The following is a 23,619-nucleotide window of genomic DNA, read 5'->3' on the forward strand; positions in this document are numbered from 1 at the left end:
CTACTGTACTAGATTGTTATTTTTTTTTTAATGTTTCATTTATTTAATTTAGTTATTTTAACCCACACTCCCACATTTTTTATAGTTGTCCTTTCTTTTAAAGGGATAACAAATCAAACAAACGCTCGCGAGAACTACTGTTAAATTGATATAGGCCTATTCAAAAGACCTATTCAGCTATTCAACCTATTCAAAAGGCAGTATTTAAAAAAAAAAAAAAACTATATTTTTCTGTAATTTTATTAGTTTGAATAAGTCCAGTTATTTTATAGGCCTATAATGCTCAGAACGGAACTTAACCGCTAAAAAGAATATTCTGTGCTCCTTACCAGTTGATCTCAGTAGACAGCATTTGTGGCATAATGTTGATTATAAAACCATTAGTTACTGTGGATTTACATTGCAAATATGGAAGGTGCCCTGAAACATCACCAGTTGAAGAGCACTTTAAATGGCCTTTGTAATTGTTACTATTGACTATGAAAGTTCTTTTATGGTCTATAGATTTTTACTTTGTCTTTTGATGCCACCTAGTGGCAATAAGAGCACTTTTTTAAGGAAACGAGTTGTAAAGACTTTAAATCAATATCTTTTATTTTCAAAAACAGCCTGCTTTTAAGGCTATAAAAAAATAAACAGAATCTTTCAAAAACAGTGGCATGCAGGGGAATGCATCGTCCTGTGACAGACTTCACATATCGGGGCTTCGATTGGACTTGAGTTTGAATTATCCAGCTTAAGACAAACAAAAAATGAAATATTTTTTTTTGACCCACTAGAAAGAACATGTTTTCTATTATCTGATTGTAAAGCACAGATTTGGCAATATCACAATTTACAAGTGATTTCCCCACAATGAAGACTTAAAATCCGTACCGTTCAGTGACAAATCACAGGCTGGGAAAGAAAACAAAAAAAAGATTGGTTTAGGACACTCCCATCTAGAAGTAGAGCAATCAGGCCCAATATACTGATGTGCAAAAGGCAAAACACAGCAACTACCATTTTTAAAAAATCATAATTTTTTGTGAAGAATTCGGTTTTGGTAACAAATTGTTTGTAGTTCCAGTGTTGGTGCATTGTGCTGTGCCATTGGGGTATTAGTAAAGTGGTCGATAATGAATGAGGTAAATGGGCAACATAGTTCTATAACAGGTCCAACATACAGAAAATAACACTTGAGAATCATTCTTATGTTAAAATATAAATGATAGACATACATCTACCCGTACTTGCACATGACTCAGCATTAATTTTTATGCTTTATACAAAATACTTAAAAACAAACAGCTTGAAAAGCAGCTTTGAAAGCTTCATATTAGGATTGGTGCAAAGTTAAAGGTATAGTCCATCCAAAAAATGAAAATTCTGTCAGCATTTACGCACCCTCATGTTGTTTCAAACCTTTGTGACTTTCTTTGTTCTTATATTTTGAGGAATGTTGGTAACCAAACGGTTTCGGTTCCTGAGTCAATGGGATTTTGGGAAGAGAAACTGTTTGGTTCTCAACATTTTTCAAAGTATCATCTTTTGTGTTCCACAGAAGTCAGTCAGTCAGTCGGAAGGACAAGAGGGAGAGTAAATGATGAATTTTTTTTGGGTGTCCCTTTATTAAGACTATGAAAGAAAAAAGAAAACGTACCTCGTCTTGACATTTAAAATTAGAAAATGAGACAAGAATAAGAAACAAAGGCAAAGACTAAAAAAGATGTGCGATATATAGCGACTCTGAACAAGGTGGAGTGCTTGAAACCGAATGTCTTATGCGAATGGAAAATATGACATTTCAAAAAGATGTTTATGAAGTTAAAAGCTAGAGATGATCAGTTTAATAGAGCTGCCTCTCTTAGGAAATTACGGTCAATTAAAAATTGCAATATAAGATTTTTTTTTTTTTTTTATCTGAGCTGAATTAACTTTTTCTAATATCAATTAAAAAGGTCAATGAAAATCTTAAACTGTCCATCTATTATTTCACATATTTGCCTGGAAGTGATTTAAGAGAGGCATAAAATCGGAGACGCTTTAGATTGAAACAAGCAGTTGTCACATAAATTACATCTTAAATATTAACAAACTGAAAAAAAGTACACCAGTACCAAAAGATATTCGCGTCTTACAGCTTCAAAAGGTTTGTAAAAGGTCCAATGTGCAATTTGACCAGTTTTCCAGCAAGTTATCCTGCACAAGTGGTTCAGCGAAAGGGCTTGATTACAGCAGAAGCCCAGTTTGGCTCAGAAAAGAGGTTTACAGTGAGAGAGTACCATCACAGTGTCCCGCCCTCAGATGGGTATGTTGGGAAGGTGACCGTTTGAGCCGTTCAGCATACTGTTGCTCAGTGTGATGGAAGATTTGCCGTTATGTGCCTGACCATTGTGGGACTGTCCGTTAGGAGCTTGTACGTTCCTCTTTTCCAAACATGGAGAATGCCCTCTGAGAGACTCTCTCTCCTGGGGCGTCGCACTTCCCTTGCGCGAAGGGGGAGTATGTGCGACTGTCCTGCTGTGACAAAGATGCCTGAACCTGTTAAACGCAATGGTTAGCAAGGCACTGATGCACAGAGCTAACAGAACGGACACCACCACTAGCTCCTGGAAGTAGGTGGGTTTGTTCACTTGCTGGAGGTTTCCTCCAGGCTCAGTCATTCGCGAGTTTTCCTTGTTCGACAAGTGAGTGAAGTTTCTACTTTTCTGCGTCGGGATCGCCAGAGAATCATTGTGCGTGACAGTAGGGTCCACATCTTCTGGTTTAGGCCTCGGCTCCGTCTGCTTGGGTGTCATCCACCTGGGAGTAGAAATGGGGGTTTTATTTCCTGTTTCGACAGTCGGGGGGGTCTGTGGGCGGTTCGGGGTAGCTGGTAGGATGGTGGGGTTGCTCTTCTGTTTAACGTGGTAGAAGGCCAGGGTTTGGGTGTAGCCGTTTTCTACAGCCTGACACAGGTAATGGCCCAGGGTGGACGGGGTCGCCACAAAGCTGAGACTGCCATTGTCTGGCTGAATGTAGATTTTGGGCGAGAGCTGGCTGTTAAGACGCTCCCAGTGGCGTTTGGCGAGGTGTGACGCTTCCGGGCACTGCAGGTGCACTACCTCATTTAGAGACACAGACACCACTACACCTGGAGGACACACAGCTGAGGAGGTCAGGGGTCAAGGTTCAGCATACACATGACAACATGATAGCAACACACGCATGCAGTTAAACCAGTTTCCTGTATGGCACTTTCAGGGATTGAAAAGGTGCTGAGCCTTCAGAAAATGTTTAATGTAAAGAGGTCAAATTAAATATAAAAATAATTATTTATGTGATATATTCTGATTTGTTTTACATTTTTGTAACCCTGTTCGCTACATGTGGGACATGACTAAACAGTTTAAAACCATAATTTGTGTGATTATTTTCTAGAAATAAGTATTACAAAAATGTTTTAATTTAAAACTAAAGTATTTAAAAATGTGTTATATTAAATAAGCTTACACATTTATTATTAACAGTCCCATGGAAATAATACAATGTGTGAAAGTTAAGGGCATGGAATAAAATTATTAACTTGTCTTTTAGTCATGCCAAATGATGTTACTTCCTGGATGCCACAAGTTTATAAAATGTTAATTTTTTTAGCCACTCCCATTAGCCACTTTGGCCGACAGCCAAATTAAATGCCAAGACCGCCTTATAACAGAATTACAATTCAATTACCGTTCTTTATCAATAAATCTGCAGTTAGTAAAGGTGGGATAGGCAGAATTGTGCTGAATGACACACAACAGATACCTAAATACCCGTCTGTCATTAATTTTAATCAAACAACTACAGATGACAAATAAATGTATACATATTAAATAAACCTACTGTATATGAAAAAATGCATTATTGTTTTTGTAATTTGCTATTTTGCTTCTTTGTTCTTTTTTATAGCCTAACAAAAAATACTTGTCATATTAAATTTCTCATATTAGCCTTTGGTCATATTGCCCACCCATTGCCCAACTGCACGTCAGCTGAGCTGATATACAATGTATTCTTGATTTGGGTGGTCACTTTGCATTTGAAAGTTTGAAAGGGTTTTAAATCTTCTAAATCAAGTAAAATGACTCAATGACCAATGGAAAGGCTAGTAACTTTGGAAAACTACTAGTCACACAGTGGCTGGTGAGCAAAAAAGCCCTGTCAAGCCCTGGTTGTGTGTAAAATTTGTGACGGATAAATGTTGCTTTTTTTGGTTTGTTCCCGCGCCCCCTAAAATAAATATTTAATCAGACAGTGCCAACTGTATGATTTTATTGTTAATTATTGAATACAGGAATTTTGTGGAAAATGCCATAGATAGATACTGAACACACTAATGGGACAAGAATATTTCAGGGACTTCTATTGAGTACCACATTTGCAACTGCAATGAATTAAACTAAGATTAAATGAATGATTCACAATTAAAAAGTAAAGAATTAGGGAACAGAAACCAGCATTTATACACTGATAGCTAAACATTATAGAGATTTAACTGTACACATTAACAGTACTCACTTGAAGGGGTTTGGGTTTGGCCAGAGCGTGACCTGGGGGTCACACTTTTACACTGCTTTGAGACATTACCCTCATCTACATCCTGGACACTGTGAAAAATAGTGAAAGGAGAGATTAAAAACAAAAGACAGGGGTCTATATTTAACCTAATCAATGTGAATGCTGAAATCTGGAATACAAGCACATTAAACCAACCCCATATTCATTTACGTAGTATTTGTTAGGTTTGAATACACTTGGCTGTGATGATACTTACAGATGGTCTTGACTAGTTATGTCTGTGCAGACTTTCATCACAGGGTTCCAGCCACAAAAGGGGTCCCTGGCTAGAATACACTCAGCACAGTTCCAGTAGTAAGAACAGTTGGACACAGGTACTGACACCACTCCTTCTGAAGAGCCTATCAGAACTGCACCCTGGGGGAGAAACAAACAATTCATTTTTCAGACTCTTTGCACTGTACAATACAATACATCCTGTTCAGTACAGTGCCATAATCAAATTAAATTACTCTAAAAGAATGAAAATGAATGAATTTCCTTTTTATTTCCTTCAGAAATCAATTTTAAAGGTGCCCTAGAATGGAAAACTGTATTTACCATGGCATATTTGAATAATAAGAGTTCAGAGGCCAGTTGCATGAAGCTAGCTGAACAAACTCTAGAGGTTTCTAGAGTTTCAGAGTAGGTTTAGAGTTGACAAATCCACATAAATCCAACCTGGTTTAGATCAAGTTCAACTGTTTCTCAAAGCTCTGTATAAACTTTCTCTGTCAACTCAGGTTTAATCCAGATTTTGCGATCAAATCTCAAGAGCATTCACATAAAAGTGACACATGCGACAAACAGCCAATCACAGTGTCCGTTTGATTCACTTCTGAAGATTGAGAGATCGTTTGGAAAATTATTATGAAATGCAATGTGTTTACAAGGCAGGAATAAACACTTTAGTTTGAAAAGGCAGATGAAAATATCTTACTTTATCAATGCATGATGTGAATCACATAAATATGCCTAATAATTATAGGTTCACAAAGAGCTCTAATTAATCCATGCTGTTTGAAAAAATACAAATGCATGTATTATATTTATATTACTATTTGGCTAGTTGTCAATTAATATAATATTTATATGAACATATTATGAATTCAAAGTGATTATAATAATTCAAATAATATAAATATAATAAACAATAAGCACCAAAAGATGTACAATTTTGTTTCTAAAGTTTTTTCATTATAAACTGCTTTAATTTGGAAGGAGATACACAGGCTTTATGCATCTTTACTTGCAGCTGATTGATCCAGTTTGGGTTTGCGATTTCTAACCCAGAATAAAACCTGCTCCAGAGCAGGTTAGCCTTGTAGTGTAAATTACCATGGTGATGAACACTGATAAAAACCAATCCACCTTCTTGAGCCCGAAAAACCAGAGTTTGCTCAAACTAATCTGGTTTGCTCGAACTTACCTGGGTAACAACTGAAAGCAGCTTTGTGCAACAGGCCACTGTACATGGAACAAACATACCATGAGCCTCAAACACCATTGTTTCCTTCTTCATATGTAAATCTTATGATCGAAAAAGGCCACTGAAAAACAGGCGAATCCCAGCATAACATCGACTGTGATGCAACAGTCTGGATCATTAATATTTACACCTCCCCAAATTTGCATATAACAAGCCCATGTTCAAGGCCAGGCAGTATTAACGTGGACCTGCACCGAATCAGCAGAAGTTCTGCAGATATTGTGAAGTGAAAAAGGCAGATCATGGAAATAAATGTTATGTTCCAGGCTGTGCAGGGGATGTGAGCACTTTTCTTAGCCTTCCCACAGAACAGAACTGTCAACAGGCATGTTTGATGTTTATCTATAACAGGATACAGCACCAAATGAATTCAGAGAAATTTAAAGAGTGTTTAGAAGAGTGTTTGAGCGTTCATTCTTGCGGTTGCCAGACTTCCGTAATTCAAATCCGCCAATCAGAGCTTTTCTGTTAAAAGAACACATATTCTACCCGGTGTGTTAGAATGTGCTCGCTCTTGTGCGTGTGGATGATCTGAAAACACAAGCTGCATTTTATCAATCTCCATTTGAGATTTTTTGCTTAAAGTGTCATTCAGTCGGTCTGTGTTCTGTCAAGACTCAGAAGCCGCTTGTGCAGTTTGCTGCATTTGTGTGCGCTACTGAAACAAGCTATTTAAAGCAGAGCTCAACATTACTATTCATGACCCTTCCAAATAAGGCAAAAACAGAGCATTTCATTCTAGGGACAAATCCTAGGGTTGTAAATGGACATGTAAACCTGTATCTGGAGTATTTTTTCCCTTACCAAAGCCACAAAGCCACTTCTATGTCGATATTATAAGAGAACAATTTAAATAAAATATTGTTTTAATGCATTCTATGGCACCTTTAAATACATTAGTAGATTTTAAATTTAAACTACACCTTTTAAAAATATGCTATTTAGTGTCAAGTAACCCTGGATACTTAATGTACCCTTTTAACAAGGTAACTATTCCTTTAAAACAATAAGATTGAACGTCAAATAAAATGAATAACTGTAATAACTAATATTATATTATGACATAGATTTTAAAATAAAGTCAGAAAGGGTATATAGCATACTGCTTTCAGAAAAGCCACGTCTAAACCGAGCTGTTGTCTACCTTCTATATTTATTCCAATCTAAGGTTATTAGAATGAAGCTACTCAGGGGAAATTCCTTTAGCTTTTGAAAAAACATCTATGCAAGTACACACTACACTAGAAAAACTGTCACACACCTCCATCTAACCCAATTACAGAAGAAATGTGACTGTTGAGGTCAGTACATATAGAGTCAGACTTTTGGGTCAGTGACAATACATTTGAACACTTTTACATGGTTTGCATTTATTATATAAACAATTCTCAGAATTAAATATAGAAAAAAGGCTGGGCTCTAATTGGCTGACCAGTCTGATGGGAGTGGTTTAACCCACCATGTGTGTCTTACAGTTGGGACACCAGTCACCTGATATTTAATTCAAAAGTGAACAGTAGCACAACAGGGGTTATAACTAAGGAATCTGGTTTAATGGCTCAAAGAGTATGATATTGTGCATGCAGTCACTTTTATTGTGTCAGAGTATTACATAGATTAAATATAAACACTAGTAGATAGCTGTTCTCCGAGTAAAGCTAGTAAATGACCGTATGGGTACCTTAGAGACTGAAAGCAGGATGTTTTTGACCAGCTGAGGTTGATGAAACACTTGGATCTCCTCAACGATGTGAACGCCGTTCTCCAAGATTACAGCTTTGTGCAGGTAGCCCAACTCTACAGGGAACACATTTAAAGTGATATTAAGATTTGAAAGGGGAAAGCAATTATAAGAAACAGTAATAAAGTTAAAGAAAAAAGAAAACAATTTCATATTTTTCTTTGATGTCTGTTAAAATGTGTTGTTCTACAGTATTATATGACAAGTAAACCAATGCATTGTATGTTAAGAGTATAGGAATTATTACAACTGTCATTAGTTCATTTAATCGATAATGAATCTAATTGTTATGGTGTTTAGGAATCTATTTTTCCAACATGAAATGTCATCTCCAAAACAACATTATTGTTGTATTATTTATATATTATATAATTTATTAATATTTTTTAATTAGCTTTTACTTTTATTTTTTCAGTTTTCATTGTAATTTTACTATAAGTTTTATTTTATTTTTATTTTAGAACTCTAATTAAAGGAGCAATTACAGCTTTTATTACAGCTTTTATTTATCGTAATCCTGTTTGAATTTTAATGCATTATGATACTAAGAATCTTTGGACCCACTTTATACTAGGGGGCCTGAACTACTATGTGCTAACATTTGAATTAATAATTTGATACAATACACTTATTGTGTACATACATGTTTTTCCATTGTACTTTCATTTAAAAAAAAAAAAATAATACCTGCATGTAATTTTTAATTACATCTAACACCTGTCCCTAACCTTACCTGGGGTATCTAACCTCAATATCAGAAAATGTGTTTTGCAATACAATATGAACAAAACAAGTACATTGTACTTATTTTTTAATGTAAGTACATAGTAGTTAAGGCCAGCTTATATAAAGAGGAATCGAATAATTTAAGCAATCAATAAAACTAGTGACAAAGAAAAACAGCTAATTGTGATCTTTGATGGTGACACTGATATTGACCAATATTTACCCGTGAGCAGATAAAGCACAGTGTAATCTTTGCCGCCTGCTCCACGCACTCTCTGAGCTGCGATGTTGCTGTAGCTCTTATCAGGTGACACCATTGTCAGGCCCAAATTGGCCGGTGGAACACTTTTATCAGCCAGGAAGTTGTCCTTAACAAAGCGCAGAGTGTTGTCCGATGCATTATGAAGGCCACACTGCAGAGATAAATTTCAAGGGTTTGATTTAAGGGCATAAGAAAACAGAAGAAGAGAATTTGGTTAGTAAAATAAAATAAAGTTTGGGTTCCGTAAGATTCGTAATGTTTTTGAAAAAATCGATCTAATATGCATAATAATTTGGTGCTCGAGAAATATTTCTTAAATGTTGAAAACAGGTGTGATACATTTTTTTTCAAGGTTCTTTGATGAATTTAACATTCAAAAGAACAACATTTTTTTTAAGATAGAAATCTTTTGTAATATTATAAATGTTGTTATTCTAACTTTTGTTCAAATAAAAGCGTGAGTTTATTACTGACCCCAACATTAACATTATAAAATGAAATAAAATGGGACTTTCAGGGCATGTTTATGACACTGACCTCTCCAGGGTTTGCCATTTGCTCCTGTACCCGTGTGCTCCATTTCAAAGTGTCCCGATTCAGAACCTTGTAGCGCCCTGAAAACACTCTTTTAATGTCTTTGAGGCTGAACGCACACACGGCTGAGCGACCCAAGTTTACTCGCCTAAAACAACAACAAAAAAATGGAGGTAAGTTTAAGAAAAACAGCAAATTATAAAATAAATCCTCAGTACTTCAAAATATGGGAAAAAAACTAAATAAACTAAGATTAATAAAGTAAGTTTCCTCACCACTGAGCACTGAAAATCCCATAGAAGAGTGTTTCGTCCTCAGACGCGCCCTCCGGTGGTGGAAGGCTGACAATGTCCTGTAGGACGTTGTATGGCAGCTCTTGTTCAACTTGACATAGTAGCTGAGCCTTGGCAAAGGTGGTCCAGCGTTTCTGAAGAGTACGCTGCCCACCCACATCGCTCTAAAGAGAGATTAATAGACAGATTACCTACTGAGAATGACATTTTTAATAAAAACCATCTCAAATCGAACTAATCTTTCATAAGAGTTTGTGGAATCTGTAAACATGCTAGCTAAAACGCTATGTTTAAACATACTCGCATACACAAGAAATACATCAACAAGTAAAACTTACTGTGCAAACTTGGGCAACGCGAGACACTGTAAGCTTTTCAATGAAATCATACTCTTTTCCAGTCTCACTAAAGAAGAAATAAACCTTCTCCTCACTAGGAGCATACGTGGAGCTGATGAAAATAGGATCTGGAATTATGAAGTGAAAAAGAGAGCAGTGTAGTTATAAAGTGAAGAAAATACTCTGGTTTCAGCAAAATCAGAATCAGTAAAATTTCTCCCTCTCTGCTTTTGTGGCAGCATTAAAAACAAAGTTACCTTCTAACCAGCCGAGCGTATCATCCAGTTTCAGATCAACATGGCTCCCCTCGCTCAAGTGGCGTGAAATGACTGGTCGAGTTCCCCTGTAGTCTGCCACAGTTCCTGTGTACAGTTCTCCATCTGAAGCATAAAGAAATATTATATTAGACCAAACCATATATAATACATTTAAACTACTTTATCGCACCTAAGCTTTTATAATTTCAGTCATTACCACCAAGCTAAATTTATTAGCTTAAAATACAAGATCTTATTTGTGGTTTTGGAAAATCATCAGGACTCCTTTTATGATGCTTTTTGGATATGGGTGTTTTCCATATTCCTTGAGTGGAAAACAGCTTGGATATTCTGCCTAACATCCAAAATTTTAATATTTAAATATACATGCTTTTAAAAACTGTTGTGGCAGCTTCGGGCTCATATTTACCAATAGAAAAGCCTGAGATAAAATAGAAAAGTTGAGACAGACATCACAAATATAATACACTTCAATTTCCATAAAGTTAAAGGTTCTAAAGATGAGGTTTTCACAGTGACGCCATAGAAAAACTACCATTTTGGCTTTCACAAAGAACCTTTCAGTAAATAGCTCTTAAAATAACTTTTTTTTGTACGATTACGAAGAACGTTTTGAACATCAGAAGGCTCTTTTTCTACTATAAAGAACCTTTTGTGTAATGGAAGTTAAAAGTTCTTCAAGGAACTATAGCTGTCAGTAAAGAACCTTTATTTTTAACAGTATATTGGCACACAACAAACAACTGAGTGGGGTTCATGCATGGCTTTTAACAGGCTGTAGGCCAGTCCGATTGATGATGAGGTAAATGTGAAGTGAACATTCTGCAGCATCATGTCTGAAGTCACATGTCGGCCACCCAAAGGTAAGTAGATCAGGACTAGGATTTAAGAGCAAGAGGATTAACAGTGTCCGTTCACTGAGAGAAATCAGCCGGTCTATCCCTTGTTCAATCTATTCTTCATTATGGGAAGGCCAATTTCTCAACCACACACATAAGTAGCATGCAGGCGAAGCATCAGCTATAATTACATTACCAGGAGTTGCGTTGGTCTTTCCTACTGACAGTGTTTTTGCAACATAACAGAGCTGATGCTCTATTTGAAAAATAGAGTAATTTCTGGGTTGCTTTATTTATTAATTTTGTTCATCAAGTAATATAATTTAGGAGAATGACCACATTTGCACCTAAATTCAATAATTAATATGTAATGAACCCAAACCCAATGATTCTCAAACGACTTGTCTGAAGATTTAGTCTCTTTAAATTTCTTCTTTCCGCGAACCTACTCTGCTCTGATTGGACAGATAGCCCAGTCTGTTGTGACCGATCTAACTGCATACAGTGCGTAGAAGGTCCATTACCATAACTGAATTTCAGCTCCAGAGGCTTCCTTAAGCTCAGCAATTGCACACACTGTAAAGACAGTTACGATGGCATCGATTATACCATATCAATCAGAGCGGGAGTCCGATGATGAAACATTAGAAGAACTAGTTATTTAACCCGAACCTTAAAAGCAAGGACGACTTGATCAAGGCATTTCTCAGCTACTCAGTTTGACGAACATTATGCGATCTCGCAATTTTAATTACTCACCATCCAATCACAATACAGGTTGTGATTTAGAGGAGCAAGTTAATCCAAATAAAGTGGGTACTGTCCCATCTTTAATGGAAAAGTGTTCTGTAAACCCCATTTAGATCTCACAAAGATTTGAGAAGCGATTGTCAAAAGGTTATACAGCTGTTGTATCGCTGTGGCCATTTTAACCACTGACTCTTCACATCCCCATTCTTTGAAAGTGTTTAAAAAGATAATTTACTTTTGAAGAGCAGAAACAGCATCTTGATTACCACTGTTATGCAGATGAAACTCAGCTTGATATTTCTTTCAAACCTGAGCCAAGTTAGCAGAATGTATTTGTGATGATATAGACTAGATGATTTCTCACTTCTGACAGAACAGTGGTGGATGAGCATAAGACGATAGAATATAATCGACATACATGAATAGACATACATAAATCTGTGTATCTATGCCTGTCTGTGTATCTATTCACAAAAGCAAGTTAAAGGGATAGTTCACCCAAAAATGAAAATTAGACAGCTTGCTCTAAAAGAGTACCCTGTTATTCTTGTATGGAGTATCGCAAGCTTTGATGCATCTCGTGGATAGGTCTGAAGTAACAAACACAAGCCTCTCTTCTCTTACATCGAAATCCTCTGCTGTTTCTCTTTAAAAAAAAAAAAAGATTTAGACTTCTAATACATGACCGGTGTTTTTTGCTCTGTCCTCTTCGCTTCTGCGTTCGTCAATATGCATGCGTCAAGGGTTCAAGGGTCAACTCTTTCACCATAAGTCAGCGGAAGCTAGTTATTTTAGTCTATAAAGTTTTAAATATGGATATTTTTCTTACACAGTTGTGCCACTTCATTTAAGAAGGCCTTTATTAACCCCCTGGAGCCATGTGGAGAAGTTATATGATGGATAGATGTACTTTTATTGATTTAAAAAATGAACCATCAAGTCAATGCCATTATAATGCTTGGAAGAGCGAGGAGTTACAGGAGAATATAACTCAAGACTGTATTTGTCTGAAAAGAAGAATGCCATACACCTAGGATGACTTGAGGGTTAGTAAATCATGAGATCATTTTCATTTTTGGGTGAACTATCCCTTTAATACTGGTTCCACAGCAGCAGTGTAGAAGATCTAATCTGTCAAGGCCAAATGCATTAACACTGCATTAATATGCTAAAACTATCACGAGAGTTGTCATGATTGTAATGTGTTTACAGTGAAGTGTTTTCACAGGCTCAGCACCAAAATTCAACTTCCAGCTGTGTTTCTGCTACACAAAACCATGCTGCTTGTTCGCACAGCATGAATGCTGTTATGGACGCTAAAATAAATGCACTCCACTTAGGTATGCTGTGTGAAACAAGCCAGATAACCTATGCCAGCTCATTATGCTCATGGCAATGGAGGGATACTTACCCACAGTTATGGCACTGTTCTTCTGATACGGGTCGTAAGGGCAACGACCTCTGCCTTCTTCAGGCTTACCGCTAGGGCCTGTAGCCATGGTGAATGTCTTCGAATTCTGTGGAGGTGAGCACAAAGCTTTTGAGTATTAATACACTGATAAAGGAAATTAGATTAGGGAAATTTGAACACCACTTTTTTGCCTCAATGATTTAAAAAAAATTATAATGAAAACAGTGAATCAAATCATTCACAGACTGGTGTTTTCATTCAGGCTTGATATTTGGCATGCATATCTCCCCTGATACACACGCACACACAGATCTTCTTCCTTTCACACTCATGAAAGCACAGAGTGAGGAAGCTGTGTTCGCATGACAGGATTGAAGAATGCTCAACGGTGTGTGAAGGACAGTCACGCAAGTTTCCAACTTAAAGGTGTATACTACGATAAAAGCCTCAAACATTGCAAACTAATACAACATGTAACTACAAAGCAAGGAATATTTATCATACACAGCAGGGTTATGCAATATCCTAATAAATCATGTGACTGATGCTGAGGCTAAGGCTGTAAACTGACGCTTAACGCAATAGAGGTCAGTGTACAGACATTGATGTGACTCATATAAAGGGATACTACATAATCATGGGCTTTCAGAGAGTAAAGCCACCTTTTCACACGCACATACGACTGTTGCATTTTGGCCCTTGTTGCACTCGCACAGAACATTCAAAATAGTTGTGAAGTTACAATGGTAAAATAAATGATTAATGAAATGTATGATTATTTTATTTACACAAAACAGATGACCGCCGATATGTCTGAAAGAAATAATGGTTTACTAGGGCTAATAAACAAATAATCATGCAATAATTATAAAATATTTGTTTCATACATAACTGTAGAACAAACAGGACAAAATGAACTATGAAAAGATGGATGTGGCCTGACTTACGATGTAGATGCAGCGGGGGCTGAAGGCAAACGTTCCACAGGCGTACATATGGGTGGAGTTCAGCACTTGTAAAACCCTCACAAAGTTATGACAATCCATCTGAGGGTGAATGGGGGAGTTCGGTTAAAGGCCAGCTTATGAAGACAGATATTTGCTCAGTTTAACATGAGAGTCAAAAAGGTTGGACTGTTTAGCACCTAAAGTGGTTGCTTTCCCATACCTTCATTTTGCCTTTCATGGAACAGTCCTCGAGGTCTTTTTCTGAGGGAGACCAGTCTAGCTGAAATTTGAGTGTAAAAGCAGGTCAGATTCATCACATGCATATACCACAGCTCAAAGAAAGCTTAAATTATATAATATAATATAATCTCAGTGGCAAGAGGTGACTTTTTTACTCGGTATGCTGGGTGACGTGGTATGTCAAAAAAAGCACCTGAACGTTGGATGAGTTTATAAAAAGTATACTAAGTATTAGCTGCTCAGTTGCTTACTCTCATGACACATAGCAACACAGCTAAACGTTTCTAATATATTTGACCATTTATTGAAAGTAGTCTACATATACCTGTTATGTAGACATAACTAACCTGAAAAACTTACTTTGTTTGACAAATAAATAAATGACAGTGAGTTACATGCGTATTACTAACATTTATAATATCAAGTAAGCTTTATGGTACACCTCAAACAAGGGAATTTAAAGTAATTTATGGTGTTAATACTAATCAGCGAGTCCATGAATGGCTTGGGTATGCAGAATATGCGCAGCTTATATGAACCGCACGCCACTGATATATATACACAAACACACATACATACACACAGTATATAAACAGTACATAATATACAGTTATATACATACATTCTTAGACTATTCAACATACAAGATATAATTTTTTACTTCCAGAAATAGTTTAAATTAAATAAATTCAACTAAATTGATGAATAATTAGCTTAAACATAATTGCTTGCATATAAATGTTACATAACATAACTTGACATAACTTATTTAATAAATAATTTATTTTTGTTAAGAAAAAAATCTAATATTTATTTTGTTATCAGCTTATTGTATTCAAGCAATAAGACACGATAGGTCCTTCTTTGAATTGTCACAGCTAAAGTGCCCTATTGTCATTTTAAAATGTATAAAATATTATATAAAACTAAAATATTAAAGGATACATATTTTCATTAAATCACTGAATCCCCTGAACTAACAAAAAAGGTTGCCATGCAACATAAACAATAATCTGCTATGGGAGATGTTCAATTATCTTGAAATATAAGGGAGATCGAATGCTATTTGTTTATCAGCATCCAGGGATGATCCATTTATAACATATGTTTTAATATAGATGTTATATCCTTCTGCTAGTCATGTACTAAATCAAACTCACACTGACCTTCTGGTTCATGGTCATAGTGTCAGTCTGACTGACATTAATCGAGAGAATGGCATCACGTGCTCCGACGAATAACGTGCCCTCATCGTTGCTAAGCAACAGTGTGGTGGTGTTATAAACATCAGGGTTTGTGAAGACAGTGAGGGAACGACCTGGTCCACCTGTGACACAGCAGAAAAGAAAAACAGTAATTACAAAGCAGAAACATAAATGGAAAAATAATCCCAAATTATCCCAGTCTTAATGTAGAATTCCCAATAATTAACACAATTTTTATTTCAATTGATGGGTAAAGGGTTGTATTTCACAAAACCACAAAAGATATATTTTTATATTTTTATATTTAGCAATTAGCATAAAGAAAAAGTATTTTTAAAGGACCATTACACTAGAGATTTTAAGATTGTGATATTAATTCCATTACTGCCAGTTAGGGTGGGCTATGTGCATGTGATGAAAATAATCTGACACTGCAAAAAATAGAATGTTATTTAATAATAATTATAAAAAAAAGATTCAATAAAAAGACTCTCTCGAAATTTAACAAGTTAAGGAATCACAGAAGCATGACGTCTATCTACCCAGAGGAAAGATGCCATCATTTGCAAGAAGCTAATTTTTGAAGCATGTGAAGACAACAGCAACTTCCTGTGCTTTTTTTAATGCAATAGAGACAGTCATAAACGCCTGCCACACTTTAGCTCGACTTTTATTAGACTTGCACTGTTGCAGTGGTTTCGTCACCAGGTGGATGGTTCACCTCAAGGCTGATGTATGTGTAAATTTGAATGCGAGTAAATTTGAATGTGGTTGGTGTCGTTTTCTATAGTAGCCAATAACTGGTTTCTGTACTGTGATCTTCCCCCAGAAAACCACACTAGCTACATCTCAGCTCAATTAGGTTCAGTCTAGACTGGTGAGAAGATGTATCTGCAGGTTTTGACTTCTGTGAATGTAAGACCAGCGATCTCTCAAATACGCATACAAACAGTGTATTATAAAGATGATATATAAACCACAATCCACACTTTCGTCAGAACAAGAACAAGGACCAAAAATGAAGGCTGTTTGAATTATTGAGTGCTTTATTTTGGATGCCTGAAAAAACACAACACAATGCGTGCCTGGCTGATATCTGCCATGATCTACTTGCAAAAACAAGCATACATGCAAGCAATAATGGTGTGCATGGTTTGAGCATGTTAAGTTGCGTTAGAGATTGAACAGTTTGTATAGAAATATCGTATGTACATTACCGTTCAAAAGTTTAGGGTTAGTAAGAGTTTCTAATGTTTCTTATGCTCACCAAGGCAGCCTTTATTTGATTAAAAATACAGTAAAACTAGCATTGTGAAATGTAATGTATTCCTGTGATGGCACTACTGTCAATAATCCTGTCCTCAGTGGCATATTACTTTTTAGAAATCATTCTAATATGCTGATTTGGTGCTTAACAACATTTATTATTATTATTATCATCATTGTTGAAAAAAGCTGTGCTGCCTAATATATTTATTAAGGATTCTTTCAGAAATGTCTAAAGAACAGCAGTTTTTTTTTTAAATGAGTAACTTTATGAATGTAAGTTGGTCAATTTTAAGGCATCCTTGCTGAAAAGTTTTCATTTCTTTAAAGGTGTCATGAACTGGCTTTTTTATTTTTTTACTTTTGTCAGAGGTCAACAAATGTATGATGTTCGTGTGGTTTTTACATTCAAACACATTATAACTAATAAGTAATAGGCTATTTTCTACACTGGTCTTGAGGCTCTCTCCTGAACGCTGGGTTTGATGGGCGTGCCTTAGAAGTAAATGCTCACTGCTTGGATTGGATAAGATTTTCCTATTTAAGGAGCGATTGTTTTGAAAGCGACAACTGGAATGATTCTCTCGATCACAGGGCTCGTAAGCGTCTTTATCAAACAAACACAATGATTTATCTCTCATCCAAGATTGATTTGAATATTAGTTCCCCATCCACGATTGATTTGAATATTAGTTCTGTATTACACGGCCCACCCGATTGGTCGATATAAGCACGAACTTAGGGACACACACACACTCTTATGCACACCCAGATCAAGAAAGGAATATTATTTAACTATTTTAGATTCATCTGCCTGCCGTCGGCTTACGTTTTGGTAGCCAGTCTGGAAAACACACCCGGGACTAACTATTACATATAAAAAATATGTTTTATTCACATAAGTTTGTTGCACCATTCCTGTTGGATCCAATATAGTAGGCACAACATTGTGTTTGCAAATCCAGAACCTGAGACTTGTTTACAAACGATTCCGCAGTGAAAAGAAGCGAACACACGTAAATTGTCTTCCCCACGTGAGCTGGAACTTCATTAAAAATAAATGAAGTATCACACATCCTTAATATTATGATCTGAAGGAAGCTTATGCAGCGACTGTGTTTTTCCACAATATCTTGCCATCTTCTTCGATGTGTTTATTGCTGCTTGCTAGCGTGATCCAATGAGTCGGTGGGCGGGGCTACTTAGTAACACGTGCTTAGTATTCTGCAGAGGCGGTGTTTCGTTGCACGATGACGTAAGGATGGAGCACACCATCGTTTTCTGGGCCTGGTGTCAATAAAAGTTTTCCTTTGACTAACAAGGAAGTTTTCAACTCTGAAACTGACAGGATATTCTTATATTACCACAACCTTTTATATATCGAAAGCTCAAGGGAAAGTTGATTTCTCAATTCATCACCACTTAATTTTTTTTTAAAAACACTACACAGAATGGTAGTGTACCATATTTTACCTGACGTACAGTATCCATATAAGGCTTATTGCTAAATTTAAAACTGCACAGCTAAGTTTTTTTTAAATATTTCTTGTTTAACTAGCTTTTAATGCAAAACAGCAACGCTAGCTCTCAGTTTGCTTTCATTTCACATCACATGAAACTGTTAATATTTAAATCAAGAGAAACTGTTATGTTGTCGAAGAGCAAACAAAAACACAATGGATTGTGAATATACAGGCCTCAAAATAAACAGATGTGTTATGTAATTCACAAGAAAAGTGGATGATATAGAAAAGTATACAATGAATACCATGTCTAAAAATGATGCATCATAAGCCAATCCTATTCTGAGAGCATATCTATGGGTAAAATTTGTCTGCATCTACAAAAACAGCCACATGAAAAAATGATACTGACTCTTTCTCTGTTTACATCCGGAGCTATGTCCGCTCTTACAGGAAACATGCTCAGGTCAGATTTGAACATGGCAATACCTGAACTGAGAACATTAAACCACATACTTGAAAAACAGAAACTACTTTAGACTACTTATTTTATTCCTACCCATTTATATATAAGATAACAATGAAAAAAAAAAAAAAAAAAACACTGATCTTGAAATATTTCCCCACTTTCCACAATATTTTTTAAAAATATAACTTCAGAACTTATATTTTATAATGCAATAAATGTATTAACTTTTACCTGAAAGTTATTAAAATAATTAAAGTATGTTCCTTATACTCTACATACTTTTATAAATGGAATTGGCTCATTTAAATAATTCTTAAACTACTTAAAGGTGCACTATGTAGTATTTTTGCAGTAAAATATCCAGTAACCACCAGGCCAGTGTTATATATTTTGTCCAGTTGAGTTCTTACTTGTGAGAAAATTGCTATTTTAACCAAGGAACCGGAAAGTCTGAGGGAGTCGCCTGTCAATTGCTTCATATCTGCGTTACCCATATGCAACAAGTGTCACAGCAGCCGCTAAACAAACGCACAGAGTAACGTCATAATTTTAAACACACCTAAATTAATCTAATATGATAAACAGAGCTGTTACCTCATACTCATGACCGGAAAAGTGGAAATGGCGGCGGCGACTGTGTGCCGTCAAAATAAAAGCCCTGCTGTTCGTGAGCCGTGTGTTGCGCAACAATTGCTTCAGCGGCCTTGCTCAGCTCCCTCAATGCCCTGCTCTGCTTCATACTACAGTAACGTTAATAACCACATCCATGAACATGCTGCTCTTGAGGTGAAGACCACGTCCCAAAACTCTGCGTAAAAAAACCTGGCGTCATAAAACTATGCCTTTGTTTTGAATAGGCACCCTCTAGAGGACGGAAAAGTTAGTGTACCCTTCTTAGTTGAACAAAGGTCGGCACTCATTAAGGGCAAAAAATTTTAAGAACATTTTTTAAAACTGTGTGGATCCAAAACTCCTTTCATTCACATTCTTCTTTACAGAAAGAAGGGAAAGAGGTAAAGCCCTGCCTTTTCACCCAATTTTCACATCATACCTAAAACGTGGGCTGAGCTTCGGGCTGTTTTTTAGTCTTCTCCTTTGTTTTATATTGATTTTATTAATTGAAAGGAACAATAAGATGTTCTGTGCTTGTGGAAACAACATGAGACCATTATAGCTTATGCGACTGTCAAGATGGCTCGCACAGTGTTCAGAGTCCACGCAGCAGCTGCTAGAGTTATGGCCTTTTTACAACTGGTTCCTTCATCCGTTTTCTCAGACCAGGTAGCTATCTGATTACGAAATGTCTAGGAGTAGGCCTAAGCGCCTTCCGAGATTCTTTCGAGACGTAGCCTATTTAATTCCGATCACTAAACAAACCAATTCAGAAGGTGGTATGAAAGCATTTCAGACGAAACCGGACAAATGTAAATGTATCTGGTTGTTTAAACCACATGTATAAATTTTATTACTGGCAAACAGTTAAAAAAATAAACGTTTGAGAGCGTGTTATGGGCTATATGTTGTAGTCAGATAGATATGATGGTGCTACTTCAACACGCATCGCCGCAAATGAGTAAAGCAAGCCAACGCAAATGGGCGTAAATTAAACTTAAAATAAGTCTTAGATGCTCACACAATGATCTTCAATACAAATGAATGAGACTAAATGATCGCACCAGTGCTTAGGTCGCTTTTTCTCGTATTGCGGTCTTTGAATTTGAAATGAGCTGCTGAATTAAATGCATCTTGAATCTTTTGCTTTCGTTGATGTGAACTCCGTTAAATGAGCATATACCGTGGGAATTGAAGATCAGATTTATATTAATTTTGTTTAGGTGTATAGTATAAGACAACCTGCATGTTCTTTTTTTACTTTTTATTTGTTTAGATTGTTTAGCTCATTTCGTTTGCGAGAGCCACAAGCAATATCAGCCTGTCTCAGCTCGTCAAAAATACCTTCTACTGTGGTGGTAATAGTAGGCTAAATTAACTAACATTGTGATCCTTGGTGTTATATCTATGGATTATATCAGAGTCCTGCAACGGGTCGGGTACCCGCGGGTATCCGCATAAAAGTGGCTAAAACGGGTGGATTGTGACATTTATAAAATTCACGGGCGGGGATACGGGCGGATAATTAACTCTGTGCAGGCGGGTAGTGGCGCGGATGAAAAATATGTGCAATATTTCTGTGGCAAAGTGAACTCCTCTGAGGGAGCTTGGAGGCACATAAGGACGAGCGATCACCAGACCTGGATTTGACGTTGAGTTGTGTTTACGTTTTATTATGTGTGTGCGTTTGGCAGATGTCCATGAGGGGCTGCTCACGTTACTTTAGTTTTGTTTGGTTAAAGTCTTTTAAATGTTCGCCGGTTCCCGCCTCCTTCTTCCCCCATCGAACATATTGTAGGCTATTACAATTTCTATGTCCAAATTACCTTTACACATACACGCAACAACGATATGCCATTTGACCCATCACGTCACCACCACTGCGACATTGAAACTTTTGTTGATGCCTCTCGTAGCGCAGATGGAGCGAACGTTGCAGGAGTAGCAATGGATGAAGTAAAAGTGAAGTTGGTGAGTGGAGTAGCTATATGAAATTGTTGACAAAGAGTCTTTAAAGGCACTTTTGCCTGTTTCATTAGCCCATTCATGACGCTGTTGTGATGTTGAGAGAGGTGCAGGATAAAAAATAAAGCATTTTAATTTAAATGTTTTAGCGTGTGTGATTTATCGCGGGCACGGGTCGGGAAATGGGCCAAATATTAACGGGTCTGGGCGGGTGCGGATTTAATTTTGATATTTTCATGGGTCACGGGTCGCATCTGGTTCTAAACCTTGCGGGTACGGGCGGGGGCGGGTCTCCAAAAATGGACCCGTGCAGGACAAGTCAAGAGTTGATTTGAGAGGCTAAATTGATTAAACATGCGGTTAACTCACTGGCGGCCGCGGTTCGCTAGGTCGTCACTTAAAAAAAATAAAACTAATTTAACAAACAAAAAAATGCTCTACACATTTTTCTAAATTAACTTAATAAAGAAACTAAACAAGATATAACTACTTTGACATTAAAAACAAAACTAAAAACTATTTTAATGGCTGCAACAATGTAAAAAAAAACATGGGCTCCAGTCGGACTCGGGCCGAGAATTTTGATAAGCTGTCGGACACGAGCCGGACTAGGGCCTCAGCGTCTCGGGCCAGGTGCGGGGCTAGGGCCTAGATTTGAGGCCCGTGCAGGGCTCTAGAAAGAGGGGTGAGGTGGTGTTACGCAACCATTTCAGATCTGAAAAACTCCTGCCAATGCTTGCAGAAACATCTGGGCCTTCACTGTGTGTTTGGAAAAGCGCCGACAGCAAGGATAGTGAGGTCATAGAGGAAGCGCTAAGACAAAGAAAGCTTAACTTCTAAGTCACCTTAACATCAACAGATTTTTGCCTTAACTGCAGTTCTTATTCTGCTGAGAACACGTGAACAACTTCTCTGTTAGCTGTCATGACCCTGGGAAGAAAACATTCGGCTCTGTGGGGAGGCTAATCCTAAAGCTGAGCCGCAGCATACCAGCTGTCTTCTCCCAGCAGCCCTCTGAGCGAGAAGAACGTCAGCACTACTTCCTCCTCCTCTTTCTGCACCCTTTTCCACTATATATCATTCACATGACAACTTCTATGTAATCATAGCTTTTCTCGGGAATAAACAGCCCAAAGTGCACCAGCAGATCTTCATAGAAATTTCTGCAGACTTCCACAGTATTCACACGGCCTGCCCATGGGTGTCAAATATTTTTGTTCATTTGATAACAAAATTATATAATTAATGTTTAAAGCTACAGAATGTTTTTCACCAAAATTAAGGAAATGCAGAAAATGTCTGCAAATCTGCTAAAAAAGCAAAGAACAATCAAACAAGGTCATAAAACAGCCATATAACCTTTTTGAAAATTTTGTTTAGCAAAAAGGGTGAAGAAAGAGGAATTTCCATAATCTTGGCTTATTAGCAGCACTTAATGTGGTTTTGGCCTCATTACCATTTCACTGAACTAAAGTCCTATAATTCCTTGTGTGAGCTGCTCTCTTGTCTGTGAGGCCTGTAAAGAATGTGGAGCTGACAGTCAGCACGCGGCTGTGAAATTATGCAACCCCAGGGTACATACTCTCAGTACAGGAACTAAAGAAGCACTCCAGTAATTTGTAAAGACCAAAAAGTTTAAAACCTCCTTTTTTGACAGTTTAACATAGAAGCATGTGGAACAATTTATGTATTGTAACAGTACATTTTCCCCAGACACAGAAAAACAACAAAAAACTGCACGATTGCACGATTATTCAAGACTGTAAAGTTAAGATATTTTTGAGGCCAATTCACACTGCAGACAGCGCCGAACAATGGCAACAAACACTTTGTCTGGTTGTCAAATTAGTGTATAACTTCTGTCTGTGTCTGTGTCTGTTGGTTTGTGCTTGTTGTAACCGACTGAACCTATTGAATATGCGTTTGTCAGGGACAAACCCAGCGTTTTAGAGAGAGCCTCAAAACCAGTGTAGAAAATAGCCTGTTACTTATTAGTTATGATGTTTTTGCATGTAAAAACCACACAAACATCATTACTTGACCTCAGACAACAGTATAAAAAAAATAAAAAATCAGTTCATGACAACTTTAAGAGACATAACGAGTTTAGATGAAAGGACCTCAAGCTGACTAGCTCACAAAGTCACGGTGGCTTTACCCATTAATATATTTATGACTATATAGAAAAAAAAGGAACAAAGTTCTGTTGGTGATTGCAGCTGGAAGGC

General features: G+C 36.9%; 1 protein-coding gene across 5 annotated transcripts in view; it reads right to left on the bottom strand.

Moving 5' to 3' along the window:
- Positions 1-581: 581 nt before the first annotated feature.
- The window catches only part of sema4ab (sema domain, immunoglobulin domain (Ig), transmembrane domain (TM) and short cytoplasmic domain, (semaphorin) 4Ab), a 50,899-nt gene continuing 27,861 nt past the window's right edge, over positions 582-23,619 (bottom strand). For 4 of the 5 annotated variants that reach the window (XM_067425728.1, XM_067425727.1, XM_067425725.1 and 1 more), the window contains exons 3-15: positions 15,578-15,738; positions 14,392-14,451; positions 14,172-14,270; positions 13,225-13,330; positions 10,204-10,326; positions 9,947-10,074; positions 9,591-9,772; positions 9,319-9,463; positions 8,743-8,932; positions 7,734-7,849; positions 4,781-4,941; positions 4,525-4,613; positions 582-3,130 (exon numbers count right to left, since the gene is read on the bottom strand). In XM_067425728.1, coding sequence (XP_067281829.1) covers positions 2,283-3,130; positions 4,525-4,613; positions 4,781-4,941; positions 7,734-7,849; positions 8,743-8,932; positions 9,319-9,463; positions 9,591-9,772; positions 9,947-10,074; positions 10,204-10,326; positions 13,225-13,330; positions 14,172-14,270; positions 14,392-14,451; positions 15,578-15,738 — 2,408 coding nt within the window. In that variant the 3' untranslated portion in view covers positions 582-2,282. The remainder of the gene's footprint in view (positions 3,131-4,524; positions 4,614-4,780; positions 4,942-7,733; positions 7,850-8,742; positions 8,933-9,318; positions 9,464-9,590; positions 9,773-9,946; positions 10,075-10,203; positions 10,327-13,224; positions 13,331-14,171; positions 14,271-14,391; positions 14,452-15,577; positions 15,739-23,619) is intronic. The other variant, XM_067425730.1, reaches the window with a different exon arrangement.

Source organism: Pseudorasbora parva, chromosome 19 (genome assembly GCF_024679245.1).
Source record: "Pseudorasbora parva isolate DD20220531a chromosome 19, ASM2467924v1, whole genome shotgun sequence".
NCBI lineage: Eukaryota > Metazoa > Chordata > Actinopteri > Cypriniformes > Gobionidae > Pseudorasbora > Pseudorasbora parva.